At 44.8% G+C, this 27,143-nt stretch overlaps 1 protein-coding gene across 1 annotated transcript in view; it reads right to left on the bottom strand.

Moving 5' to 3' along the window:
- Positions 1-27,143, bottom strand: part of DCC (DCC netrin 1 receptor) — a 494,023-nt gene that overhangs the window by 22,346 nt on the left and 444,534 nt on the right. The window contains exons 22-25 of the mRNA XM_044283460.1: positions 15,814-15,973; positions 12,911-13,137; positions 12,180-12,296; positions 9,769-9,924 (exon numbers count right to left, since the gene is read on the bottom strand). Of these exons, the coding sequence (XP_044139395.1) occupies positions 9,769-9,924; positions 12,180-12,296; positions 12,911-13,137; positions 15,814-15,973 (660 nt within the window). The remainder of the gene's footprint in view (positions 1-9,768; positions 9,925-12,179; positions 12,297-12,910; positions 13,138-15,813; positions 15,974-27,143) is intronic.

Genomic DNA, 27,143 nt, shown 5'->3' on the forward strand with positions numbered 1-27,143 from the left:
TACTGGAGAATGTGACGCACTGTGCAGAATTTTTCGGGCATAAGTCCAACCCCTTTTGCAGGTCACAACCTTTAACAAAGCCTAAGCAAATGTGCTAGAGGAGCAACGTGAGCAAAGGGCACAAACAGAGGGTCATAACTGAAGCAGAGACATTAGGTTCACCTGAGGCAGGTTAATAGTGGGGATCCTGGAGCAGGGGTAACTGGAGAAGAGGCAATATTAGTGGTATATTTAGAGTAAGGGCATCTGGAGCTTGGGCACTTATGGGGATGCTCCTAAAGCATTAGGGTCACTTGATGCAGGGTAATAGTGGTGATCCTGGAGCAGAGGTATTAGGGTGGCTACTAGAAAAGATGCAATATTAGGGGTGCATTTAGAGTGGGGGCATTGGGGGGCATCTGGAGCTGGGGCACTTTTGAGGGTGCACCTGAAGCAGAGACATTGGGGGGACCTAGGGCAGAGTCCCCCCAATGCCACTCTGAACTCTGCCGAGAGCAGCACACATTCATAGGTCTGTGGCTGCTATAAACAAATCCCCTATTTCCCCCTTACAGTCTCCTATAGCTCACTACTGTCACACACCCGAGAAATTCTATGTTTCTATGTTTCTAAATTAGCCCAGCACCGCAGAGTAGTCTTTCTCTCCAGCAACCACAGTTTTCTGACAGCAGGGAGTGCAGAAGGATGGCCAGACATGTTCTCTCCTCCTTCACTGCCAGCAGTTGGGAAGTTTAGAAGATACTAAGGGGCCTTCTGTACACCAGTAGGAGGCTGCATCACTGTGCAATACTGCCACCTAGTGGCTACAATACATATCTCTCCTGAGAAACAAGAGAAATAATTAATCCTCTGTCTTATATCCGGGCGCATGAGACTGGGGGCCCTCCAAGGAATCCCCTGCCTCCCCAGTCCAAGCCTGCTTTTAATGCTACCTAATATTTTCCTAAGTAAAACAAGACAGCAGCATGGAGAGGCCGCCCACATTACTGCAGATCCATAATAATTTTTAATGCTCACTTATAACGTAGTACAACAAGACTGTTTACCATTCAGAGGCACTCCGCTGTACTGAAAATCCATAATATCTTCCAGTGCTCTCTAATAACCTGCAGCATAGAGAAGCAGTCTGATGTATTGCAGACCCATCATATTTTCCAGGGGCGAACTGGCCATAGACTTTATTGGCAAATTTCCCGGTGGGCCCATGGCCAGGGGGCTGCCTGGGTCCTCCTCACGGCCAGCCAGTGGAAGTTTTTGGGGATGTATTTTGTGCTTCTGTCAGTATTTTATGATGGACTGTGGTATTTGGCTCTGTTGGGGTTGTGTAATGTGCCACAACATGATATTGCTGGTTTCGCCTTCAATCAATTTGAACACAACTCCAAACAGGGCCACTTTCAGTATTTTTCCAGGGCCACTTTAAGTTCCCAGTCCGCCCCTGATATTTCCTGATGCTCTGTAATGCTTTCCTGGGTAAAACAAGACTGTTCTGCATGGGAAGGTAGTCCAGTTACTGTAGATCCATAATAACTTCTCTCTGTAATACTTTCCTGAGTAAAACATGACTGCAGATCCATAATATGATCTCATAATCTCTAACATTTTTCTGAGTAAAGTAAGACTGTGCAGCATGGAGAGGCAGTCCACTATACTGCAGATCCATAATGATTTCTAATCTTCACTAATAGTCTCGTGAGTTAAACAAGACTGTTCTGCATGACTCCGATGTAGTGCACATTCATAATAACCTCTAATGCTCTCTAACACTACTTTACATCCATAATATGATCTCATAATCTCTAATATTTTTGCCGCTCTGAGAGGCGGTGCAGTGTACTTCATATCCATAATATGATTTGATAATCTCTATACTGTAGTTACCTGAGGAAAGTTTGTGCAGCATGAAGAGGCAGAGTGATGTACTGCAGACCCATAATATCTTTTAATGCTGTTTAATACTCTCCTGGCTAAAACAAGACTGTGCAACATGGAGAGGCAGTCCGGCATACTGCAGATTCACAATATCTTTTAATAATCTCAAATACTTTCATGAGTTTAAAAAGGCTGTGTGGCCCGAAGAGTGAGCCCAGTATACTTCAGATCCTTGATATCTTAAAGCTTAAAACTTTCCTGAGTAATACACAGAGAGGCAATCGAGTATACTGCAGATGCTTAATATCTTAATGCTCTCTAATACTTTTCTGAGGAAAACAAAACTGTGCCCCAGGGAGAGGAAATCCAGCGCACAGCAAATCCATAATATCCTTTACTGCTCTCTAATACTTTTTCCGAGTAAAACAAGATTGCAGCATGGAGAGGCAGTCCAGTTTACTGTCGATCCATAATACCCTCTAATACTATCTAATACTTTCCTGAGTAAAACAAGTCATGCAGCATGGAGAGGCAGTCTGATGTACTAGAAACAGAAATGCCTAAGATCCTTGGTAAATGTAGCTATATATAATGACATCGCCGTTATGAAAGGGGCTGTCAACAGCACAAGCAAACCTTGGCATATGCGAGGTGGTCTTTAGGGGACCATGATGACCTGTGAAAAAATACTCTACTCTTGTCAAGCTATGATAGGGGTCAACTTTATACTTTGTTACCCTATGGGGCCAACTCGGTGATCAAGACAGAAAGTCATGTGGTAATGGAAACCTAAATTCACATCTACTTCACTACCTGGGGAGCAGCTATAGTGGTAGCATTTTCACCTGGGCCTTGTAGCCTTTGCCTTTTGTAACATTCGTAACAAGAAGATTTATAAGCCTTGTATATCTTGGCTTTGTGCAGTGTCCTGAAACACACTGCTTAATACTGTGATTGTGTTTCATGTAAATTGTGCTAGTATAGGAGTTCCAATAAAGTTGCATAGGGAGGGGGAGGTTCTAGCAAGCCTCCCAGGGCTGAATCCACCCTGCACACAGTACAGAGGAGAAGAAGAAGAAGAAGGTCAATGTGTGTGATGTCTGACCTTAGCAACCATTTTGGAGAGTTATCCAAACTCCATAGTTAGTTCAATGTACCAGCCCATAGAAGGGAAAGATTACAGAGGAACCAGGCAATTCAGAGAGGGAGTAAGAATATTGACAAAGGAAGGTAACTGTCGTTTATCAGGCTCTAGTCTCCTTTGCATTAGGTGGAGAGATTCTAAGCTACAAGCTGCCCACCATAACCAAGGACAGAAAGGCCATTTGTCAGAATATAGTATTCCTAGAGAGGATACAGAAGTATATGATTATACAGTACAGCAGAGATAGTCCATCCCTCCAACCTGGAGAAATAAGGAAGAAAGACTGATTGTCATAGAAAACTGACCCTTATGCAACTTCTGGGAACTAATCTGAATCACTGTAAAAGCTGCCTTGCTGTAAATGACTTTTGCATACATTGATGACCTTTGGAGCAGCTTCAGTAAAGTACTGGGAGTTTGTTAAGAAACTTGGTCTCCTTATTCCACATCATCTCCTAATTGCACCTCACGGTGCTGGCGTCATGAACACAGGGGCCCAGGCACCAAAGCACCCTAAGCATACCCATTACCATCAAGGGAACCTCAACTTCCATCTGGCTGGTGTTCCCTGCAATAGAGATTGCCCCGGAGGAGTACAAACAACTACTACCCCCCTACTACCCCCATTGGCTCACCGTATCCTCACATGTTTTCCCCAGCTGTCTGGCTCGCTGCATTTGTCTCTAGAATTTGGAGTATGTGCGGTAGACGTTGATTTTCAGTTATATGGTCAATTATCTCCCATCCACACTGTAGTTCTTGGCATGGTGTCTACTTACAAAGCTTTGACAGTCTTACAAGAACACTTGAAAGAAGCCGAAGCACCACTCTGACAAAATGGCAAAAGTAATTTGTGACAGCGCCTCAAAATCTTGGACAGGCAGAACCCAAATTTTTTTCCATGTCTTACAATATTTTCTCTTGTTGAGCTTTGTAGTCTTTAAGGTTCGTCTTAAGAACCACCACTATCAAAACAAACCCGGCTCAGCTTTTAAAAAGCTATTTGCTTGCTGTAAAAATGTTATACAGTTGGCAGAGCTGTTTGTTTCCAAGGCCGGTGAGTATTTTACCATACTACTTTGAAGCATTTGTCTTTTGAAGATGTAATGTGTCATAAGAGGAGCTGTAGACGGCATCGCTTGTATCATCTCCTGACTACTCGTGCCTTTGAAGCGAACATGAAACCTGGGACTTTTACGGTCTATTAAAAAGCCTGATCAGTGTTCAGTCTTGCTTCCTAAGTTAACCACCTCCACCAGCTAAACTAATGGTTAATGCACATTTTTAAAGGCATACAACAATCTATTTAAAGGACACATGGCCAAAGAGGAGGTTAAGATGGGAGGGATGGTAGTGGCTATGATGGTGATAGTAGTATGCACAGTTCACAGTGGAGGGCACAGAGTGGCAAGCACACCCTTTCTTTCCTCAGGGCACACCCTCCTGTTGGAGATCCTGCCTGGTGGTAGTTGGGGTGCCCTTGGTGTTAGTTGAGTGTTTGGCAGGCTGCACGGCAAGAGTATAGGTACAGGGTCAGAACATTATGGAGGCAATGATCAGGCTCCTTGGTTGCAAAGAATAAAGTCTCCGTATTAAGTTGATGATGAGGGTTGCAGTAAAAGTAGCCACAATAGAACAATTCAGAGAAATTTCACAGGAAATATTTCCCCCAAATGGCTGTATATAGGCAACAAAATAATGACAAAATAATAATTATAGTACTCCCAGTCCCTCTTTCTCTAAAGACACTTTGCAATCACTTCAAATAACCCTAGGCATGCCATCCTGTTCTTGTTAAGAATTTCTGCAGTTCCTGAGATGAGGGGTGCAGATTTAAGATCTGGATGGCCAATCCGTATGAAAGTATGGTAGGTGCCTGAGCAATGTATGGCTCCCACAGCAATAAAGTCACTTGCCATGGCTGTACCTCACTGACGTTATCTTGCATGGCCTTGATTAGATGTTAGACCTTCTAAGGTGACCTGTCTCATTTTAGAAGTACTCTGAAGTTGAAGATATTTTTTCAGAAAGGTGAGGTCTCAGAGAAGTGGCGTAACGCCAATATAAGCAGACCACATTGTTGCTATGGGGTCCACGGCACAGGGGGGCCCAGAACGCATGGAAGGCCCGCCCCCTATGTCTACTCTGCTGCACAGACAGTTCTTCTTCCTAACCCGCTAACCCCCCCTGCGCCTGGGCACAGCACAATGGTGTCACGGCCACGGTTATGGCCGTGACTCCTTGGGAGCCGCATACAGTTGCCCGTGGTTTGGGTTGTTGTTTCAACCGCAGCTTGAGGCATGATGTTGTGGGCCTCAAGTGCGGTTGCCGCGGACAACAGTGATGTGTGCGGTTCCCTTGGAGTTGTGTGCGTGTGTGTATGCACGTTTGTATGTCTGGTGTGCACTTTGTGTTGTCTGGTGTGCACTTTGACATCTTCCTTTCACTGTGGCTTCCCGTGGCAACGTTTGGTATGTTGTATATGTGGTGGCAGTGTCCCGGCCTTCGGGCTGTCTCCCAGGACGGCTGGCACCCATGTCGTTGCCTGCGGCAACAGCCACAGGGTGATCTTAGTTTGGTCACTTCCCCTTTATGTGTGTTTTCCTTCTCAGGTGCTGGAAGGGTTAACTCCCTTCCCAGTGTGTGTGTGATGTCACTGGGTGTGTCCGACTGTGGGGTGTGGCTTCTTGGCCTATATAGACTTGGTGTTTGCCATGGCTCAGTAGGTTGCTTCAGTCATGCTTGGCTGGAGCAGCCTCCTGTGCATATTACCTGCCAGTGAGAGCCACCCCTGTGGTCATAAAGATATTGTCCTTATGAATGTCACTTTATGTTTTATGTGATGTCTATATTATGTTCTGTTGGGACCTTTCTATGTGTTTTGGTGCAGCTTACGGTTCTGGATTCCTGTTTGCGCAGGGATCCAGTCAGCAAGGCTGTGACAGGTTGGTGGAACTAATAGTTCGCCTGTCATTCCCGTAAGGCTGTATGAGTTCCCCTTTTCCCAACAGCTTGGCCATTGAGACTCCTGCTCCTCCGTGCCTAGGAGGAGTAGGTCGTCTTACCCTGACTCCTAGCCCAGGGACCGGACGGAGGGTGAGTTAGGGATCCGAGGTTCCTGCGCATGGGTCCTCCTACCTTTAAGGTCGGCCCATGCAGATAGGAGTTAGGGTCAGGGTAGGGACGCTGTAGGAGGTGACCTGCTCCCTATCCTGTTCTCCTGGCCGAGCAGCTAACATCATCTGGCAGCACATGGCTGAGGGTTTCCCCCATCCTCAGCCGTGACAGTATGACCACAGAGGCTTCTCACGTGGCGTTCCCTCGAAAGAGGGTGAAGCATGTACCGCCGTCTGCGGAAGGGGTACATGCGCGCTCTTCGGAGGGAGAGCGTTCTGGGGGTTTCGCCTCTGACGGCGCGGTGAGTGGCGTTCCCCGCCATCCCTTCATCGTTGCCTCATTTGGCGTCCCCCTGATTTTATTGCACGGTGATTTTCCTTTGGTGTGCGGTATGCACACCTTCGGAAGAGGGTGCAGCATGCAGTGCCATCCCCTTGTGGCCTGCATGTGCGTTCTCCGGAGGGAGAACGTCCCGGGGGGATCACCGTTAACGGCACGGTTGGTGGCTTATTCCCCGCCACCTTACCTTCCGTGTCCGTGTCCGTGTTGGTGATCCCTCTTCCCTCTCCATGTTCCCATCTCTGGTCGGTTTCTGGCAGTACTCCGTAAGTGGTCCGGCTGCTTGCTGGTTAGGAGTGTCTGCTGGCAGCGACTGGAGTGGGGACGTGAGTGGAGAGTTCCCTCGTCCATCTCTCAGTGGTTCTCTTCCCTGTGTCGCTGGTGCGGGCTGCAGGCCTCATCGGACTGGCTAGTGTGAGCTGGGAGAGGATGCAGCTGACAGCGACTGTTTGGGAACCGTGTCTGAGAGTGGACGTTCCCTTCTCCCATCCCCTTGTTTTGAGTCCCTCACATGTTTTTTTTTTTTGGTGGGGGGGGGCTTTGAGGGGTGGGAGTGTCACGGCCACGGTTATGGCCGTGACTCCTTGGGAGCCGCATACAGTTGCCCGCGGTTTGGGTTGTTGTTTCAACCGCAGCTTGAGGCATGATGTTGTGGGCCTCAAGTGCGGTTGCCGCGGACAACAGTGATGTGTGCGGTTCCCTTGGAGTTGTGTGCGTGTGTGTATGCACGTTTGTATGTCTGGTGTGCACTTTGTGTTGTCTGGTGTGCACTTTGACATCTTCCTTTCACTGTGGCTGCCCGTGGCAACGTTTGGTATGTTGTACATGTGGTGGCAGTGTCCCGGCCTTCGGGCTGTCTCCCAGGATGGCTGCCACCCATGTCATTGCCTGCGGCAACAGCCACAGGGTGATCTTAGTTTGGTCACTTCCCCTTTATGTGTGTTTCCCTTCTCAGGTGCTGGAAGGGTTAACTCCCTTCCCAGTGTGTGTGTGATGTCACTGGGTGTGTCCGACTGTGGGGTGTGGCTTCTTGGCCTATATAGCCTTGGTGTTTGCCATGGCTCAGTAGGTTGCTTCAGTCATGCTTGGCTGGAGCAGCCTCCTGTGCATATTACCTGCCAGTGAGAGCCACCCCTGTGGTCATAAAGATATTGTCCTTATGAATGTCACTTTATGTTTTATGTGATGTCTATATTATGTTCTGTTGGGACCTTTCTATGTGTTTTGGTGCAGCTTACGGTTCTGGATTCCTGTTTGCGCAGGGATCCAGTCAGCAAGGCTGTGACAGGTTGGTGGAACTAATAGTTCGCCTGTCATTCCCGTAAGGCTGTATGAGTTCCCCTTTTCCCAACAGCTTGGCCATTGAGACTCCTGCTCCTCCGTGCCTAGGAGGAGTAGGTCGTCTTACCCTGACTCCTAGCCCAGGGACCGGACGGAGGGTGAGTTAGGGATCCGAGGTTCCTGCGCATGGGTCCTCCTACCTTTAAGGTCGGCCCATGCAGATAGGAGTTAGGGTCAGGGTAGGGATGCTGTAGGAGGTGACCTGCTCCCTATCCTGTTCTCCTGGCCGAGCAGCTAACATCATCTGGCAGCACATGGCTGAGGGTTTCCCCCATCCTTAGCCGTGACAAGTGGCTCCTCATACTTCCAGTCAACAGCATAGGTAACTGAGGCAACGATGGGACCCCGGCTATGGAGACTTATGAAGCTACGGTTCTTCAGTGCGGGTTCCTTCAGGATATGTCTCCTCCTCCCTCCCAACAGGGCTGGTCTCCTGCTCAAGTGCTCGTGCAGCCCCCTGGATACATCGGGCTGGGGCCCACCACTGGCACAAGGACTCTGTGGGGGCAAGTGCCCACTGCAAGGGCAAGGATTAATATGGCAAGTACCCACAGCAAGGGCAGGTGCCTACTGCAAGGGCAAGGATGGGGCAGGTGCCCACCTCAAGTGCAAGGAGCCACTGGACAGGTGCACAACTGCAAGGGTAAGGACTAATATGGCAGGTGCTTACTACTAGGTCAAAGAATGGGCAGGTGCTAATTGCTAGGGCAAGGAGCTACAATTGCTATGTGGGGGCAAATTACTATATGGGGGAAGTGTGGTGGAAATTACTATTTGGGGGAAACTACTGTGTTGGGGCAGTGTGGGGGAAATTACTATATGGGACAAATTACCAACTGCCACCCTCCCCCCATCGCCTGATCCGCATGACAGGGGGATTCAGCGGCAGCCGTGGGGGCATCAGGAGCGACGTGGGTGTCGGGGAGCGGAGTAAGTATTACCTGTATGTGGTGCCTGGGCATTTTGGGGGGCATAATAGGGAGGGGCAGGGGAGGAGCCAGGGCAGGTGGTGGGATGGGCCAGGGGTGGGTAGTGGGCGGAGTTAGGGGCCCAATTCAGATTCTTGCTATGGGGCCCAATGACTTCTATGTACGGCCCCGTCTCAGAGATAAAGTTTCTCTGAGCTGGAGGCTTGGCCTGCAGAGACTCTCTCTCATGTCCTTCCTGCAGCTCACCAACCAGAGGGCTGACCTTGGTCAATCACTCTTTCAACCTAACCAGTAAATCAATGTTAAACATCTAACTGTCTATACATTTTCCATTTGGTTTACAAAATGCATAGAAATCACAGTATTTATTGTGGCAACTGAATTAACTCTTTCAGCAGTAATTAAGCCGTTGCTACTTTACATCTAGCCCCTTATAGGCAAATTAAGTTACTTCATGCTTTACATTGTTCACATCTTTCCAATGGTTATAGGCAAAAATGCATTCTGTTAGTAATAAATTAATAGGAAAAACAAAAAGTTGTGGTGAAGTCATAGAAGGTGCAATTACAAGAGTCTCCATGTGTAAAGAGGTCTCAAAGGTCACACAAGAGTACAGCAATACATGTTGGTGTGATGGGGGTAGTGGCACTGCTACAAATTTTTGCATGACGCCTGATTACAGGTGTGGATCAAATCCCATTCAAGCTCACCTCTATGAATCCACTGGGCCATTCACAAGTTCAAGTGAACTATAAGGGTACAGCCTCATGTTGACGTTTCTGGAAGCCAAAATAAGGAATGGACCATAAAAGGAGAGAATGTTTGAAAGACAGATGCGAATCCTCCTCTTTTTGGAATTCACTCCTAGTTTTTGCTTCCAAAACATCATCCAGAAACCTGAACGTGTGGCCATACCTTATGTTGCCCCATTTGACCATCCAAAAAGTTGGAAGTGTGCATGTCCCAAGATCCCACATTTCATTTTATGCTACAAAGTTTTTGAACTTAATATTTTTCAGTCCTTACCTCGACCAGGTCCAAAACCCCGATCCACCGAAAGAGTAGGAAACGGAACAGGACGTAGAGTAAACTGCGGATGAGGATATACACAGGTCGGTGATGGAAGGATTCCTGGATACTGAGCGCTTTCTAAGGTGGGCACTGGTATGGCACTGACAACTGCTGAAATATAAAGAAGAAATCATCCCTTAGCACTTAATATGAGCTATTAGTCACATAAACGCTCATGTATAATATTACAAGAGTATACAAGCCAGGTGCTTAAGAAATATTAGAGTCAACGGAATGTGATCCAGCCTTCCAGGCCAATGCAATGAATCCTCACATCTCCGTCCGTGATGTAGATAAGATGTAAATAAAGTACAAGTCCTAATTTATATATATGGGATATCCATCACTGTTACACTGCTTCATATCTTTTTTTTTCCTAGGTCATTATTTCCTTACTGTATCGGATTGAAAATCAGTAGAAAATTCGGCAGGTTGTTGACAATTGAATGCTGATGTGACACTAACATTAAGAGTTTGGGAGCCTGAATGTTCAAACAAATCACATTGACTTTTTACAACTCCGCAGTCCTATATCATGGAAGCAATTTACTGCGCGCTGTCAAGTTTTATACGCAGCCTGCGAACGCCTTAGCATTGGGAAAAAGAGATAAACCAAACAGATTTGGCCTCCGCCTGCCGCAATATTTTCATGTGATATTGTTCGCATTGTCTCCTGCTACGCTCTCGCTGAAATGTATGACTAGAGGAAAAGAGAAGAAAATTGAATTATCCTAAGTTATTCTCACCGGCGTGTCAACAGGAAAGCAATTTTCTATCGGCCCGCGCTATTATAAGTCTCATGAATGAATGAAGAAGTTTAGATTTTATTTTGTTATTTTTAGGATATTACATGACATAAACATTCCAGTGTAGCATAAATATTGAAAGTGTGCTGGGCTAGGACTTGTCACGTGTGCCACCTGACATATTGTAGTACCTTAAGGACCCTATTTTATTAGGGGTTTATTATTGTCAGAGCTTGGGTCTTCCAGAGGATCCTCTGGTGGGTCAGTCTGACCCTGTAAATTACGCAAGACAACTTGGATCAAAAACATTTTTAGAATTTTATTTTTCCATAATAGCACTTTGCAATTGGAGACAAGCAAACTGATTCTTTAGAATGAAAACTTGACCTTAATCTTTCAAAGAATTTTAATTCATTAGAATCAGAGCTTCTTGAGATTCAATTCGTGGAGAAATAGAGAGAGGGACAGGGACAGTGAGGGGCTTTTCCAGGCAGTAGAATTGAATCAAATTTCTTGCCCGATTCTGACCTGAAATGAATTTGAGGAAATTCACTTGTCTCTATTTGTAATATTTAGTGTGTTCATTTTTTACTTTTCATTCTCAAATTATATCTTAATGCTTCAAAAGTGATTGAGCGTTATAAGGTGTTCATATTTATTCAAATCAGACTAATGGCAATTATTTTGCCAGAGAATGGAAGATTTGACTCCATTGTCCTTGGCGTGAACTCATAAAAAATTTATTTCCTCACTCTCGCAAGGCCAGGGAATCCATATCCGCCTTTACTTGACCCCATTAGTTGGCTTTTACCATTACATCATAGTAAAGTGCATGTTAGTGTTCTCGACTAAGAAATATTGCAGTCTTTCACTGTGCCAAAAAGTGTCAAAGGGGATTTTACAAATATTAAAAAAAGGTTGAAGCTTGTAAACAAATCAACAGAGGATTCTGCGCTGCGGCAATTTGCACCAAATTTATCAAATGTTGCACAATGTTTGATACATTTGATGCAACTTTAAAGGGAACCTGTCACCTCCAAAAACCATCCCAAGCCACCACCAGTTCCTGACAGTAGCCAGCAGTGTGTTTCAGACGATAATTTTCTTCCTGAAGGCCGAAGCAGAGGGGCAGGGAAGCGGACGTGGTTATCTTGACTTGAAGCAAGGAGGCCGCTGTCCCCTTGACTTCAAGCATGACTAGAGAAGCGCGCCGGCAGGGGATAAAAGAACATTTTCTGAGCTTTAGCGATATCGTCCTTCAGAAAGAAAATTATTGTCGGAAACACGCTGCTGGCTACTGTCAGGTACTGCTGGCGACTTGGGATGGTTTTTGGAGGTGACAGGTTCCCTTTAAGTCTAATATTTCTGTCTTGAGATGCTAATTTTTGCAACTTTTTAAAAAGTCGCAGTTGATAAATCTACTTGACAGGCTAACCATCTCCACTTTGAAAAACTTTGAAATTTTTGCACAAATAAGACCAAAAAGTCTTATTTTGTGACTTTATAGCCCTAATTCTGGTGTACAAGGCTTGATAAATCCCCCGATGTCTCCTGTATATGATCGGCCACACTTCTAGTAAATTAATCATCTGACATAAGGAGCAGATGCTGGACACTTACGAGGATTGTTGGACTGAGAATCCATTGGAATCATGAGTTTGGCTCGTGTGGCTCTACGTGCTGCTAAAGATCGTTCCAGAGTTGAGATGTTACTCCCAGCCTCATCTGTGTCCGGCCCTGTGGAGAGAAGATCGGTTCCTTAAAAGTGTATTAAAAAAAAAATACATGTATAATTAAAAAAAAAAATGCAGAAAAAGACCCATTCCACCGACCTACAAAGAGGAGGGGAAGCTCAGAAAGAGGCAAAAAACTAAACAAACAAAATATAATAAAATTCCAGTAAGATGAGAAATTCATTTAAAACTATATAAGATATTTCTTTATTTCTTAATCCAAATATCAAATTTTTGTTAAATTGGTCTAATTTACCATTGATAAATAATAACAGCTCTCTTTTTATATTGTATAGTAGAATATTGTAAAGTGGAATATTAATACTATCTATATATCTATCTATCTATCTCATATCTTTCTATATATCTATCTATGTATCTATCTATGTATCTATCTATGTATCTATCTATGTATCTATCTATCTATTATTCTATCTATCTATCAATCTATCTACCTATATCTGTATCTATCAATCATTCTATCTATCTATCTATCTCATATCTATCTATCTATCTACCTATCTATCTCATATCTATCTATCTATCTACCTATCTATCTCATATCTATCTATCTATCTATCTATCTATCTATCTATCTATCTATCTATCTCTAATTACCTGAATGTGATGCACTTTTGCTTCCTAACTGAGACTCGGATTGGCTATGGCTGACAGGGGTGATATCTTGACAGCTCTGCCTGGGAGATTCCCTTCCTTGAGTTTCAGATCCCACTGGCTTTTCAATGTTCTTCATTTCCATCTCCTCATGGTGGATCCAAAGATCTGGAGGCCTCAGATCCTTTTGGCTTCCTTTTCTTTTACTGAGACTGTGTGTGGCTCGTTTTCTAATAAAACAAACAACAATAAATTATATTTAATAAACAAACAAAAAAAAAGCTAAAATACCAAGAACATAAAAGCAACAGTATGGTAAAAGCGACAGCAGATAGCCAGAAGCGCCATACTATGAAGAAAAGATAAAATCCTGACAGTGTGGGCACCAGGTGTCATGCCACTTCACCAGCAGATGCTCACTGATCCATAGCTTAACAATGTTGAAAATGCTACTTGTGAAGATCTAAATGCCAGGATGTGCTGTACCAGGGCAAAGCTTCATTTTATACTTTACTGACACAAAGAATATTTCTGTGACTCAAATATCATAGGAGAGGATAAAGTGAGGACAAGATCAAAAGGAACTTTAGCATATTTATTTCCTTTCAAAGCAACTTTAGGAGATAGATGGAGGTAAGGTCCATTAAAGGGGTATTCCAATCTCAGACATTGATGACCTTTGGGACACATTCCTATCTCCAGAATTGGCCCAGCAGCCGAGCTATGTTCAAAGCTATAGGAGTTCCAAAACTAGCCCAGCGCTGGCTCGGCTTTTTCCGGCAGTCTCATAGTAGTGAGTGGAGAGGTGGCCATGCATGAGCGGTGCTCTCTCCTTTCATCACTAAGGGACTTCTGAAAATAGCCGAGTGCACTTGCTTTGTTATTTTCTGAACTCCCATAGCAATGAAAAAAGATCATGCTGGTGCGAATGGACATGATGCTGGCCCATTCTGGAAATAGATATATGCCATCTATGTCTGAGATGGGAATACCGCTTTAACTTCTGAATTTAGGTTCCCTTATAAATACACATATGGACACACTGGGGCAGATTTACTAACCCTGTTTAAAAAAAAATGCAGATATATTAAAGTAAGAAATTTATGAGATTCGATTCAGGAGAATGACAGAGAAGAGAGATAATGAATACTGTTTTGGGCGTGCCCTGACTTCACCCCAGTGGTAGATGTTGGGGTACTCAAGTGTCGAGGAGCTGGATTTCAATATGCCCAATCATTTGTTTTGCAGAGGTTTCTATCAGCCTCTAACTATTAAGAGCATGATTAGTATAAATGAGCAAATCAACTGTAAAAGAATCTGATGCGATGCAAAAATTTGAGGTAGAGCCGAATCCGAAATCTTTGATGACTCGAATCAGATGAATTATTTATTTATTTATTTTGGTGGAAGGGGGGAGAGGGGCTAATGAGAGAGAAAAAGAGGGAAAAATATTAATATTTTATTTTTTCCAAAAAGTGAAAAACAAGAAAAAATGAATGAGCCCTAGGAGACCTCATAGTGTAATTTTTTAAGGCCAAGTAGAGCATTAACTTTCGATTCAGCTAGAATCAATTCTGACCCAAATCTATTCAGTCAACCAATTCAGCCAAAGTGAACCTGAATTGAATTGTGAGTGATTTGCTCATCTCTAATGCTTGGTTATTCCTTAGGAAGGCATCAGAAGGAATAACAACTCAATTAATGACTGAGCACGTAATACTCGACTGGCTGGGTCTACCAGAAAGAGAATGGCTGTCCACTGTGGTTAATAGAGTGGAGCTCAGGAGGCATATGGAAAAGGCTTGTGTTCCTGAAATAAACCCCTAGAAGAGATAAATTCAGCTCCGCTATAAAGTTTTGCTTCCGAATTTCTATATGGCCAAGTCCTAAAAGTCAGAAAACATTTTATTTCACAGCCAAACATCTAAATTGACTGCACTGTGAAATTCAACTTCTCAGTTCTTATCTTGTGTCTTCTTGTCACCCTGCCAGCTGCCGGGAAAGACTGTCTTGGAGAGGTTTTAGAAAGACGTCATTTCAGATATAATTCTTAACAAATTCAGAAACATTTTTCTTGCTGGCTACCAAACGCTGCCTTGCTCGTCTCTCTACGGTTCTCTGACTGCAGATTCCAGGCCAAGATTGCTGGAGGGCAGCGAATGGTAGAAGGTCTTAATGCTAAAATGTAAGGCAGTATGCTGGGGAGATTAAAAATGATGAAGTCCATGGGATAGTCCAGTCCAGAAGTGTAAATTGAAGGTCTTGGGTCCTAACACAAGGAGGATCCTACCGACCATGTACCATTTATAATATTGTGACAGGGGAGTCTATGGACCTTCTCAGACTCAAGAGTCTTGAGGGGCTGGATATTCCACAAGTTTGGGTGCCATGGATGCAAATTAAATCAAACAGAAACCTAACCAACACTGCCACTCCTCCTCGGCAAACTGCTTATCAAGGGAGTATCAAGATCTATACCATTCATTGTAAGGATTTGTCTTAGTTTCTTTAGAAAAGCCCTTCAAAACTAAGATGATTCAATGGAGCCATATTTTTGAGATATCCAGCGATCAGCAGTAGATGAACTTGTTCAATTCCCCTGCAGTGCCCCCAAAGGAGAGATGATGCATTACACATATCTCATTGAAATTTAATATATAAGCCTGTCGGTTCCTCCATAGCAAGAGATGCTCTTGTAGCTGTCCTAAAAAAGGAGACCCTTCCTAAATCTAGAATTCTCAAGTAGGGCACTTAGCTTTTTAAACTGATGTACACCATAAATGTCTACTTTGAATTATGTACATTAGATTGGAGCAGATCTGATATTGCTCCTTGGCATAGTGATCTCAAGATAAGAGAAAATGACTCAGAAACCTTCAAGAAGGTTTGAGCGACTCGTTACGTACTTCCTTTGTTGTGCCGATGACCTTCTTGTGCAGATCACAGCCACTATCACCACCACCAGAATGGTGATCGCTCCTACAGTGACCACAATGATCACCAAGAGGTTGCTGTTCTTCTGAGGTGTAACACCATGAGGGGGGTGCATCTGTCCAATTGGAGGCTCTAAAGAAAAGAAAAACAGAGAATTAGATATGAACTGAAACAGAATCCATAGATTTGAGACAATTTAGAACATCATCATATCATCATACAGTTGCAGAGAGCACAGAAGGGAAGAGCGAGAGGAGGCTGATTGGTGGTTGTGGTGATGATGGGGTTGATAGCTCTCATGGTGGCTGTCCTCACCCTGGTGCTTCATGGGTCATGCAGGAGCAGCCTGTCTCTTGATAACTAACTAGTTAACTGCCAGGTTAACTAGTTCCATCCCATATATAACCTTTTATATAGGTCATAGTTAGCATTGCAGTGACACTGGCTGACCTGTTACATGTGCGCTTAGCAGCTAAAGGCATCTGTGTTGGTCCCATGTACATATGTGCCCACATTGCTGAGAAAAATTATGTTTTGCTGTATGCAAATGAGCCTCTAGGAGCAACGGGGGCGTTGCCATTACTCCTAGAGGCTCAGCGTTCTCTGCAACTGCCGCACCCTCCACGCTTTGATCGACAGGGCCAGGCAGTGGAACCATCATCACACCTGCCTGGTCCTGTCAATCAAAGTGAATGGGGCACGGCAGCTGCAGAGAAAGATGAAATAGACTGTATTTGAGGGCCTTGATCGTGAAGCAACTACTGTGTATAACATTTTTTTCCAGGAATGATACATAGCTGGAAGTGACTAAAACAAACACAAAAAAAAATGACTACATTTTCTCATGGGGAACATATACGGGTTATATATAGGTTAAAAATCCACCTGCACACTCAGCAAAACCTGCCCGTGCACCAGACGAAGAAGCTGCTGAGAGCTTAGAGACATCCAGAGATATTTTATGTATGGAAGATTTATTTAAAGACCTTGGAGTATGCAGCGCTGCCGCCCTGCGCACGGTAAGTCCGTATGGATGAGAAAACCGTGATGTGAGTTATGGATAATGTTCTTAAACATTAGCCGCCGTCCGGCTCGCTGCTTGCCATGTTAATTTATTTATGGATTTCATGTCGACTTTTGCAGAGATGAGAGTGGAGGAGATATGTGAAATATAAGTAAAAATTACTACAAAATCGAGATTTTATGTTCGGCTAGGGACTTGTAAAAATTACCGTAAATGGCCGTAAAGTATCTGGTAAAATTGAGATTTTTTTTTAGTCTTTAAATAGGGAAGGGCATATAAGGCCATTAGAAGCTGCTGCTGTGCCCATAGGGACCATCTCAAGTTGGTGCCATCGCCACCCCAACAAACCCAGCTTAGCCACATGCAATCCCATCGCCATACAAGTTGACCGAAGCTGAGCAGCTGCAATTCCGGATACAGCCGAAGAGCCAGAGTAGCGCGGTAATGGTACAAGCACGTGAAGATTATGCAGATTTTCCGCAAGGAGTTTTGTGCTTGTTTTGCTGTGTTTCTGCGTCAACTACACACGTGTTATTGCGTATTTTGCTGTAGATTTTGATGCAGATTTTCCCCAGATCTCAGACTGAGCATTAAAAAAGGGTGAAAATCTATACTGAGACTCAACACAAACAATTGACGTGCTACGGATTTCAAAATCAGCAAGGCAGGTCGATTGCCATGAATTTTTGCACTGTGTACATGAGATTTTGAAAATCGACTTAGCTGGTACTGTATCTGGGTACGGCCACACGGCCAGGACTTCCACATGAAGTTCTTGGAAGCCAAAATTATAAAGGGAGCAAAAGTATAAAGGACAGATACAACGTCTACACTTTTTAAAATGATCTCCTGGTTTTGGCTTCCAAAAATGCACACAGAAACCTGACCGTGTGGTCATTACCTTATTCTGCAGATTTTCCACATGAAAATCCATGTGTAATTCGCATTGTGTGCATGTGGTCTAAAGCCTCGTTCACATTTCAGTGTCTGACGTCTGTGAAGGATCCGTGTTTGGTCCGTGTGTACGTTTTTTCGCTCTCTGTGTGTCATCCATATTCCACAGACTATAAATAAATTTCCAGAGCATTTCCTAATAAAGATTTGTGAAACACATGTTTTGCCGAGGACCCGTAGAATATAATTAGAGATGAGCGAAGTATTCTAAAAATTAGATTTGGCTGCTTCGCTGAATTTTACCAAAAATTTGCTTTGTGCCGAATTAATTCATCATGAAGCACATTTCTTTGTAAGTAGTGGGTACAATGACAGGGAGTGCGACGATTGCGGTGACCCCCCCCCCCCCCATCATTGAAACCCTCAGATGCCGTGTTCATAGATGATCGTGGCATCTGATAGCAATAATCAAGTGTAGAATAAAAAAATAAAATCATGGTTTCCTCATCCATTTGCTTGCGACGGACCAGCCGTCGCCATCTTGATTGAAGACCTAGCGCGAAATCTTGTGCGGCCCGTGATGACGCCTTTCCGTCGTCCGGCGTGGGGACGTAATACGTCACCGTGCACAGGATTTTGTGCGAGATCTACAATCAAGATGGCGACAGCCGGCCTAATGGATTAGGTAAGTATGATTTTTTTAGTTTTTTACAAGGGAAAATCAATTCGTTACCACGAAGCACAAGGAAATTAGGCTTCACAACGGACCAAATTTTCCCTGAAATTCGGATCGAAGTCGACTTCGATTCGCTCGACACTAACTATAATGTAGTAGTGCACGTCTCTATGATGTTTTGACTGTAAAAAAGAATACTAATATGTGAACAGAATCATTAAAATCAATGGGCACGTGTGCTGTCCGCAGAAAACGCAGACAGCACCCGCCAGTGAAAAACGGATGTGAAAGAGGCTTAAGGATGAAAAAATCTGCGCAGGTTCTTATATAAAAAATGGTTGATTCCATCATCAGGTAAAAACAAGTCATTGCTGAAGCTACAGATTGGTGCGGCCCCGATGCTAGGATGGAAACCTCACGCCATCCTGTGAACCCCCAATGGCTAAAGCTGTAGTTGTGCCATATCGACAGTATTTCCCATAAGCACCTCTGGCACATATGCCGATTTGCATTACTAAGGAGTCGCCTAAATGGTCGATGCCATTGGCAGAGGAAGAATGTGATGTATTTAGCGGCGGCTCTTCTGGCGGCTCCTCTCCTGCTGTTCATTTCATGGGCTCCGCTTTTCTATCCTTTTATGTCCGCACCTACGTACGTTTACACAGCGAGATGAAGAATAAAGAGACCTGATTTCATATGCTATCCTTTATCTTATCAGGAAGAAGAGAATCTGTTCAAACGCCAAGACATCCTTGTGCTTTGAGGAAAGTTGAAAGCCTCATCGGAGCCCCAGACGGCTCAATGCTAAGGCCGAGTCTTATTACTCGCATTTTCAAATCAGCCATTAAAATTAAATTTTACCAAAATGACATTTGGTTCACTTTGTGAATATGTATCTACAGTGGAATCGGGGGAGTCGTTATGGCGGGGATTATAAGGCTGAATTACAGGAGCGGCAAAGTCCAAGTCACTCCTGCCTATTACGTCACTGGCTGTAGACCTAAGATGTATATACTGTACATGTCTCACTGAGTACTACATTGCATCATCTATGCTCTACATCAGGGGTAGGCAACCTCCGGCACTCCAGCCGTTGCGAAACTGCAACTCCCAGCATGCATACTTCCTCTGCTCTTCTCGGAACTCTCATAGAAATGAATGGAGCATGATGGGAATTGTAGTTTCACAACAGCTGGAATTTAATAAAATGGAATACAGTGAGCATATTTGTATCTGGAGGACCCAGGATGTCAGTTTATTATACTGCCAGCTCATTGATTTCAATTGGAACTGTGAAATACTTCACTTCTCCTGTGGTGGCGCTGCAGGGGAACTAAGCACTTGCTGCCAGGGTCCCTTACAAGCTGATCACTGGGATCACTCTGTAGTGGGGCACACTTTTTCACCTTACTGTCAGGGGGATTAACTAAACTAGACAACCTGTCACATGGTTAGGACTAGAGATGAGCAAATTTTTTCAAGAAATTTGCTTTGATCCAAATTATTTTGTCACAAAGTACGTTAAATCAGCTATATCCCAGGCTGCAGGGAGAGTGTATTTTGGTGAACATCACTGTGCATTGCAGCAACATGCATAGCTAGCCCTTTCTGGTATTAAAACAGTTACTGTGACAGGCAGTTAGACACCCCAATAACAGTAGAATTAGCTTATTCACCTCAGTTTGAGAATTAAGGCACAATACAATTGCTTATCTATTAAACAAGGTGGACATCATTCAATTAGATAGCTCTGTGCCCTACACAGCGATTGATGCAAACTGAGCTGTCTCCTATGGATCCCTTAAGCTTCAGACTGAAGTCCTTGCACTGTCCCTGCAGTCTCCCTATGTCCTCCCTACAGTGTGTACAAATTCTCCCTATGATCTCTCTGCACTGTCCCTCCAGTCTCCCTATGCTCTCCCTATGTCCTCCCTACAATGTGTACAAATTCTCCCTACGATCTCCCTGCACTGTCCCTGCAGTCTCCCTATCAAATATTCCACAATTAAAGTCTTTCTTAATCACTGTCCCTAGCGCTTGTCACATCTCTCCCCTAAGCTCAGCTCACAGTGAAATGGCAGAGACCGCACGGGGTGAGGCTGTCTGCACGGCATTATGGGTAATCTTGTGTTCCTGGGCTTCTTACTTTCACTTTGTAACACATGTAGCCTCTATTTTCTTAAAAAAACGATTCACTACCACAAAGTGCGAAGAAATTCGGATTTGTTGTGAAACGAAGAGGCCCCCTATGACCAATCCGCCTCTGATGGTGAGAACATAGACTTGGTACTCCAACAAGATAACATCTGCCACACACTTTTACATAGCAACACGTGTAGCCGCCATTTCGATTCGTTACCACCAAGTACAAAGAAATTTGGATTTGTTGTGAACCAAATTTTTCCAAAACTTCGGACCAAATTCCACTTCGGCTGCTTTGATTCGCTCAACACTATTTGTGACCACTAAACCACCAGCAGCTGAGTTTTAGGGGTTTCAAATCTGCCTATAACAAACCCATCCGTCCCATAAAGAATATGACCAACTTCAGTTTGATCAGTTGAATCCAACCCCTTCCCTCAGGACTCCCAATGATCATCAGTCCCAGCAAAGAATGGCAAATGAAAATCAAACCTACCAGGAGAAGAGTCTGGGACTCTTCTCTAGCATCATGAGGCACATGTACACAGCTCAGATGAAGCAGAAGACGGTACACTTCACTTCAGCGTACATGTACTGCACATTGGGCTCATGCACAGTGAAGCCTGGTGTACCATCCTCGGCTTCATCGGTGCACTGTGCATGCATTCAATGTTGCTATAGAGGAGTCCGGGACTCTTTACCTGACAAATTTGATTTTCATTTGTTATTTTTATGGAAGTATAGATCTCAACCCCCCCCCTCCATACACAAGCACACTCAGCTCAGTTCAGCATGCATGTGTTCTCAAATGGAAGATAGACTCACGAGCTCGGGCGCCCATGCTCCCCCACGTGAATGAAGCAGTGATTATCCATGAGAGCAGCCACTCCATTCAGCTCTATAGGGGGCACAAGCCCCCGTTCTAGTGAATGGCAACGACCCCAGCAGTTGGACCCTTGCCGATCAGATAACCCCTTTAATGCCTGGAAAATCCCTTTAAATCCCAGGTTAATTAACCTAAGAACTAGATTTACCTGTAGAGCTTGGTGCCCATGTGACATGTATCTTCTCGTTATATCCCTTTCCTCTCTCTTTTCTCTGTCCTCTCACTAATGATCTTGTAATACAAAGTGCCGTACATCTGATGCATGACTACTCGGATTCTCTTACGCTTTTGTATAATTGTGTCTTAGCCCGAGCTGTTGTACAACTAATATCTAGAAATCTCGGAGGTTCTCGCTCCCCGCGGAGACTATGCCGGTAGCCGCTAATGAATTTATTTAATCAAGGAGCCATTGCTTGGGTTTTTCACATGCAGGATGAATGCAATGCTCTTGGATCGCCCACTGGCTGATCTCTGGTGCTCCGTTTGATCATGAAAATAGGGCTCATTTGGCAGGCAGCAGATTTCCAGAGATGGCGGTCACATGTCATCTAGCTATTGTCATCTCTATGGATCGCTGCCACGTCTCGCACAACAAGCCTATACTTAATTAATATCTTATTTCCCTGAAGACATTTTGGAGAAAATGAAGTATCCTGCTGCATATTAATTTTCGGCTTGGCTAAGCATGCAGAGACGGCTGTGCCGGCCGCGCTCATCCCGGCCCCTCATTAGAGGATACATTTGTCTTTATCATTACATTCTTACAATGCATTATTTAACGTCTAGTGGGTTCACGCGAAGGCGGTGTAAATATGACAAAGTCAAGATCTATCACCCAGGTATGACGTGTATATACATCAGGTGGAATAAGCCATTTGGGTGTTAGGCGCCATTAGCTGCCATGGTCTTTCCCATGTGGCATTCGTGGAGAGAACATTGACCAGCCTTCGGTGTGTCCAGGACATCATGGCACCAATCCCACTGGCATTTGGTGAGGCTATAGGTGTTTGTTGACACCAAATGGACATTTGGTGTAAAATCACTCAGTTAACTCTACCGTTATAATAGGGCAAGTGGGGAGAATTGGACAAACATTTAAAGTTGGTCGATACAGGTGGACTATAGAGATATTCATAAGGACATGTGATCAACCATGTCTACATAACTGTGCAAAAATGTCCATCTAATGGTAGATCAGAAGTTAAAGAGGAGACAAAATCTGAAACTCTCTTTTGTTGCATCAGATTTTGCTAGAGAGCGCCTACAGCCATCATGCATAGTGCAGGACTAACATAAGGTCAAGGTGTCATGGTGTGGGGGACCATTAGATGCCATAGTCATTCCCATCCAGTATTCGTGGAGGGAACATAGCCCAACCTTCGTTATGTCCAGGACAATGTGGAACCAGTCCTATTGGCTTTTATGACTCAGGAGACTTTGGTGTTCCAACAAGATAACATCTGCCACACGCTGCTCACTCTACACAACGTACTCTTCAGGGTCTCCAGTAGCTCCCCTGACCAGCTCCTTCCCCAGATCTCTCCACCACTGAAAATTTCTGGGACTGGATGGGGTGATGGATCTCCCATGCACAGCAGCCAACAACCACCTTGGCTGAACTACAGCTCCAAGTTGAAAGAGCTTGTAATGACCACAGAAGGATCTCCAGCATCTGTATGACCACTGCATGCCCCCATTCATTTACATGGGGCAGCACGATGTGCTGCCCGGACACGGAATTGCGGACCCGCACTTCCGGGTCCGCAATTCCGTTCTCGAAAAAAATAGAACATATCCTTTTCTTGTCCACAATTGCGGACAAGAACAGGCATATTCTATTAGTGCCGGCAATGTGCAGTCCACAAAATGCGGAACGCACATTGCCACTGTCCGTGTTTTGCGGATCTGCGGATCCGTAAAACACGTTGCGGACGTGTGAATGGAGCATAAGGCCACACGACCATATGGCATTTTCAGTGTTTTGCGGTCCGTTTTTCACAGATCCGTTGTTCCGCTTTTTATTTCTGTTGTGTTTCCGTTTTTCCATTCCTTTTTTCCGTATGGCATATAGAGTAATTACATAGAAAAAATTGGGCTGGGCATAACATTTTCAATAGATGGTTCCACAAAAACGGAATGGATACGGAAGACATACGGATGCAATTCCATATGTGTTCAGTTTTTTTTGCGGACCCATTGACTTGAATGGAGCCACGGAACGTGATTTGTGGGCAATAATAGGACATGCTCTATCTTTCAACAGAACGGAAAAACGGAAATACGGAAACAGAATGCATACGGAGTACATTCCGTTTTTTTGCAGAACCATTGAAACATATGGAACTTATACGGAACGCAAAAAAAGGCCCGCAAACGAAAAAATAAATAAAACGGTCGTGTCCTCATGCACACAACCGTTGTTTTATTCCGTGTCCATTGTGCCGTTTTTCGTGATTTTCTGCGGACCCATTGACTTTCAATGGGTCCATTGAAAACTCGGCTAATGCACCGTTTGCCATCCGCGTCCGTGATCCGTGGTTCCAGTCCATCAAAAAAATATAACCTGTCCTATTATTTTAGCGGAAAACGGTTCGCGGACCCATTCAAGTCAATGGGACTGCAAAAAAACGCGGAGGCACACAAGATTGTCATCCACGTCCACGCGAATGCGTCGGTTTTTTTCCTATCATTTGCATGACAAACCTGTCTTAGACTTTTTTTTACTTTCCTTTATGTCTGGTGGTCCTCCAAAAATAAAGGAAGACACACGGAAACAAAAACGGAAACGGATAACGGAACAACGGAAACCCTTTTTGCGGAACGGAACACAACAACGGTCGCGTGCAGGAGGCCTTATAGAGACTGCAGGACGGGGGTAAAGACAATTAGACTTTACAGTTATCCCTAAAAATGCAATTGTTGATAAAAGTGCTCATATCACATAACTCCATTAGGTCTTCGGTGCCCCTCTTGGTGCACCATGGCTCCTCTATCCTGCAGCTATTGCCTCTCTCCCCCTGCCGCCTTCATTGACAGGGCCAGGTGAGATGCTGGTAATCACGCACTTGCGCTGTAGTCTACACTATCTTGATGTGCTTTCCCTGCAGTGCAGAAGACTACTGCACATGCGCCAATGATGTCATCCTCTTAATGAAACTAAGCGTCTTCTCTTCCAGGTGGATGATGACAACATCAGTAGTTGCCTGTGCTGCTGGGGAAGCAGATCCAGAAGCACAGCGCATGCGCTGATAGACCACAGCGCAGACAGAGTCAGGAGAGCTGTCTTGTCCCTGTCACTTAAGGGGACGGGGAGAGTGACAATAATTAGCATATCGATAAAAAGTAATATATGTTGGGAACGGTGCAACAGAAACACGTAAATAGGGTGTCGTTAATCAGCAGGATCAACCCTACCATGTTTGGTTTTATGAGGTTATCCTGATGACAGGTGCTCATTAAAGGGGTTGCTCTACAAGTTATTACTGATTGCAGAATGTGTCACCACAAGGACTCCTACTGATCATGAAAACAGGGATCAAGTGTCCCTATTTCGGTTGGGCGTGCACTCTGCCACTCCATGCCATCCCTATAGGACTGATGGACATAGCGGAGTAAAGTGCGTGACCATCTGCATCACTTCCACAGAGACTGAGTGGAGAGGCAAAGCACGCGCCCAACTGTCACTCCATTCCAATGGGGAATATGGGACCCCTGTTCTGGTGATCAGTGAGGGTCCCAGCAATCAGACATTTATACAGCGTAGCCGATGAGCACTTAAAGGGGTTGTCCCCAGTAAAACTATTCTACATTTTTCAGGCCAGCCCCTAGATCTGAATAATTGCATGTAATTAAAAATATAGACTAGCCACTGATCTGTATAGCGCCACCTGATGCTTATTGTTTTATTTCTCCATCCACCGCAATGAGGTGGTCGCACGTGCTCAGTTTAAATCTTCAACTGTCACCAGCCAGATCTCCTGTGAAAAGCTCTGACAGTTACTGGGAAAGAGCCACAGCCGAAAGGACTCCCTTCCCCTACTGAGCTGCGATAGGGAGACAGATGCAGAAAAAAGGGCGTGTGCACTGAGCTGTGATAGAGAGAAAACTGCAGCAGAAGGGACACACTCCCTTGAACTGTACAAGGAAAGCTGCAGCAGAAAAGACACGAAAGATTAGAAAATGATGTCTGTCTTTTACAGAAGCAGCATCACATCTGACTCCAGGTTGTGTCTGGTACTGCAGCTCTATTGAAGCAAATAGGCTGAGCTGCAATACCACACACAACCTGTGGACAGGCGTGGCTCTGTAATTCAAAGCAGCCATGTTTTTCAAATCGGCACATGTACTTCTGTGTTATAGAACCTGTACTAGGCCATGGGGCCTTTTAGGCTCGGGAAGACAAAGACACTGCCGAGGAATAATTACTTTTCTGCAATTAACTCTTCTTCTTTCTAATCTCCTGTCCTTCTCCTTTCCTCATATAACTTATTTCACATGGCTGCTCACACTAATTTCTACAATAACTGGTCATAAAATGCAGCTTGCCGAATGCGTCCCTGCAATCCCCCAACAACACGGCATCGCAAAGTCACAATTTATCACTTAGTTAAAGGGCAGCCCTCCATTATGTGTCGAAGGTGGCCATTGTGTGACTAATGGTAATATTTTTGAAGGTCATTGACTCAAATTTGCATAGGATACTGGAAGCTCTTGCAATCGACTATGACCAGTGGAGGGTTTGCCCTATGAATCCTCCAGGGAAAGCAATGGAGTGCAGAGCGGCTATTGAAAATGATTGGCTTCCAATACAGATGGAAGCGCTCATTTCTGGAGCGCTGGGACCTGCGGTCCTGTCACTCACCGCTCAGCTCCTACCGCTCCTCCTTCAGGCCGGCGGCGCACAGAATGGTGAAGGAGGAAGACTTCTCCTCGCTCCAGTATTCAGTCTGCAGGCACAGATCATGCTGCCGGCCTGTGTGGGTGGAGCCGGCAGCCCAGAAATCTGTATAAGCTCCGCCCACACCGTGCTGCAGAGCGATCTGTGCCTGCAGGGAAGAGAGGTATGTGGGCTTCAGGAACGGGACTAGGTGAGTAGTTACTGTGTTTTTTTTGTTCTGTTTTTTTTAATACAGAGAAGGTAAAGAGGGCTTTATTACTATGGAGGGGGCACAAAGGTCTTCATTACTATGGAGGGGGCACAGAGGTCTTTATTACTATGGAGGGGGCATAAAGGGCATTACTACTATGGATGGGCACAGAGGGCATTTCTAATGTGAAGGGGGCACAATGGGCATTTCTACTATGGAGGAGCCACAGAGGGCATTACTAATGTGAAGGGGGCACAATGGGCATTATTACTATGAAAAGGGCACAATGGGCATTATTACTATGAAGGGGGCACAATGGGGATTATTACTATGAAGGGGGCACAATGGGGATTATTACTGTAAAGGGGGCACAATGGGGATTATTAATGTTAAGGGGGCACAAAGAGGGCATTACAACTGTGAAAGGGGCACATAGAGGGCATAACTACTGTGAGGGGGTCACAATGTGGGCAAAACTACTGTGAGAGGGCACAATGTGGGCATAACTAATGTTAGGGGGCACACATCTGTAAAAAAAAACTACTGTGAAGTATTGGGGGGATGCCAAAGAAAGGACCCGCCCCGGGTGCCAA

The sequence above is a fragment of the Bufo gargarizans genome, chromosome 1, assembly GCF_014858855.1.
Source record: "Bufo gargarizans isolate SCDJY-AF-19 chromosome 1, ASM1485885v1, whole genome shotgun sequence".
In the NCBI taxonomy this organism is placed as follows: Eukaryota; Metazoa; Chordata; class Amphibia; order Anura; family Bufonidae; genus Bufo; species Bufo gargarizans.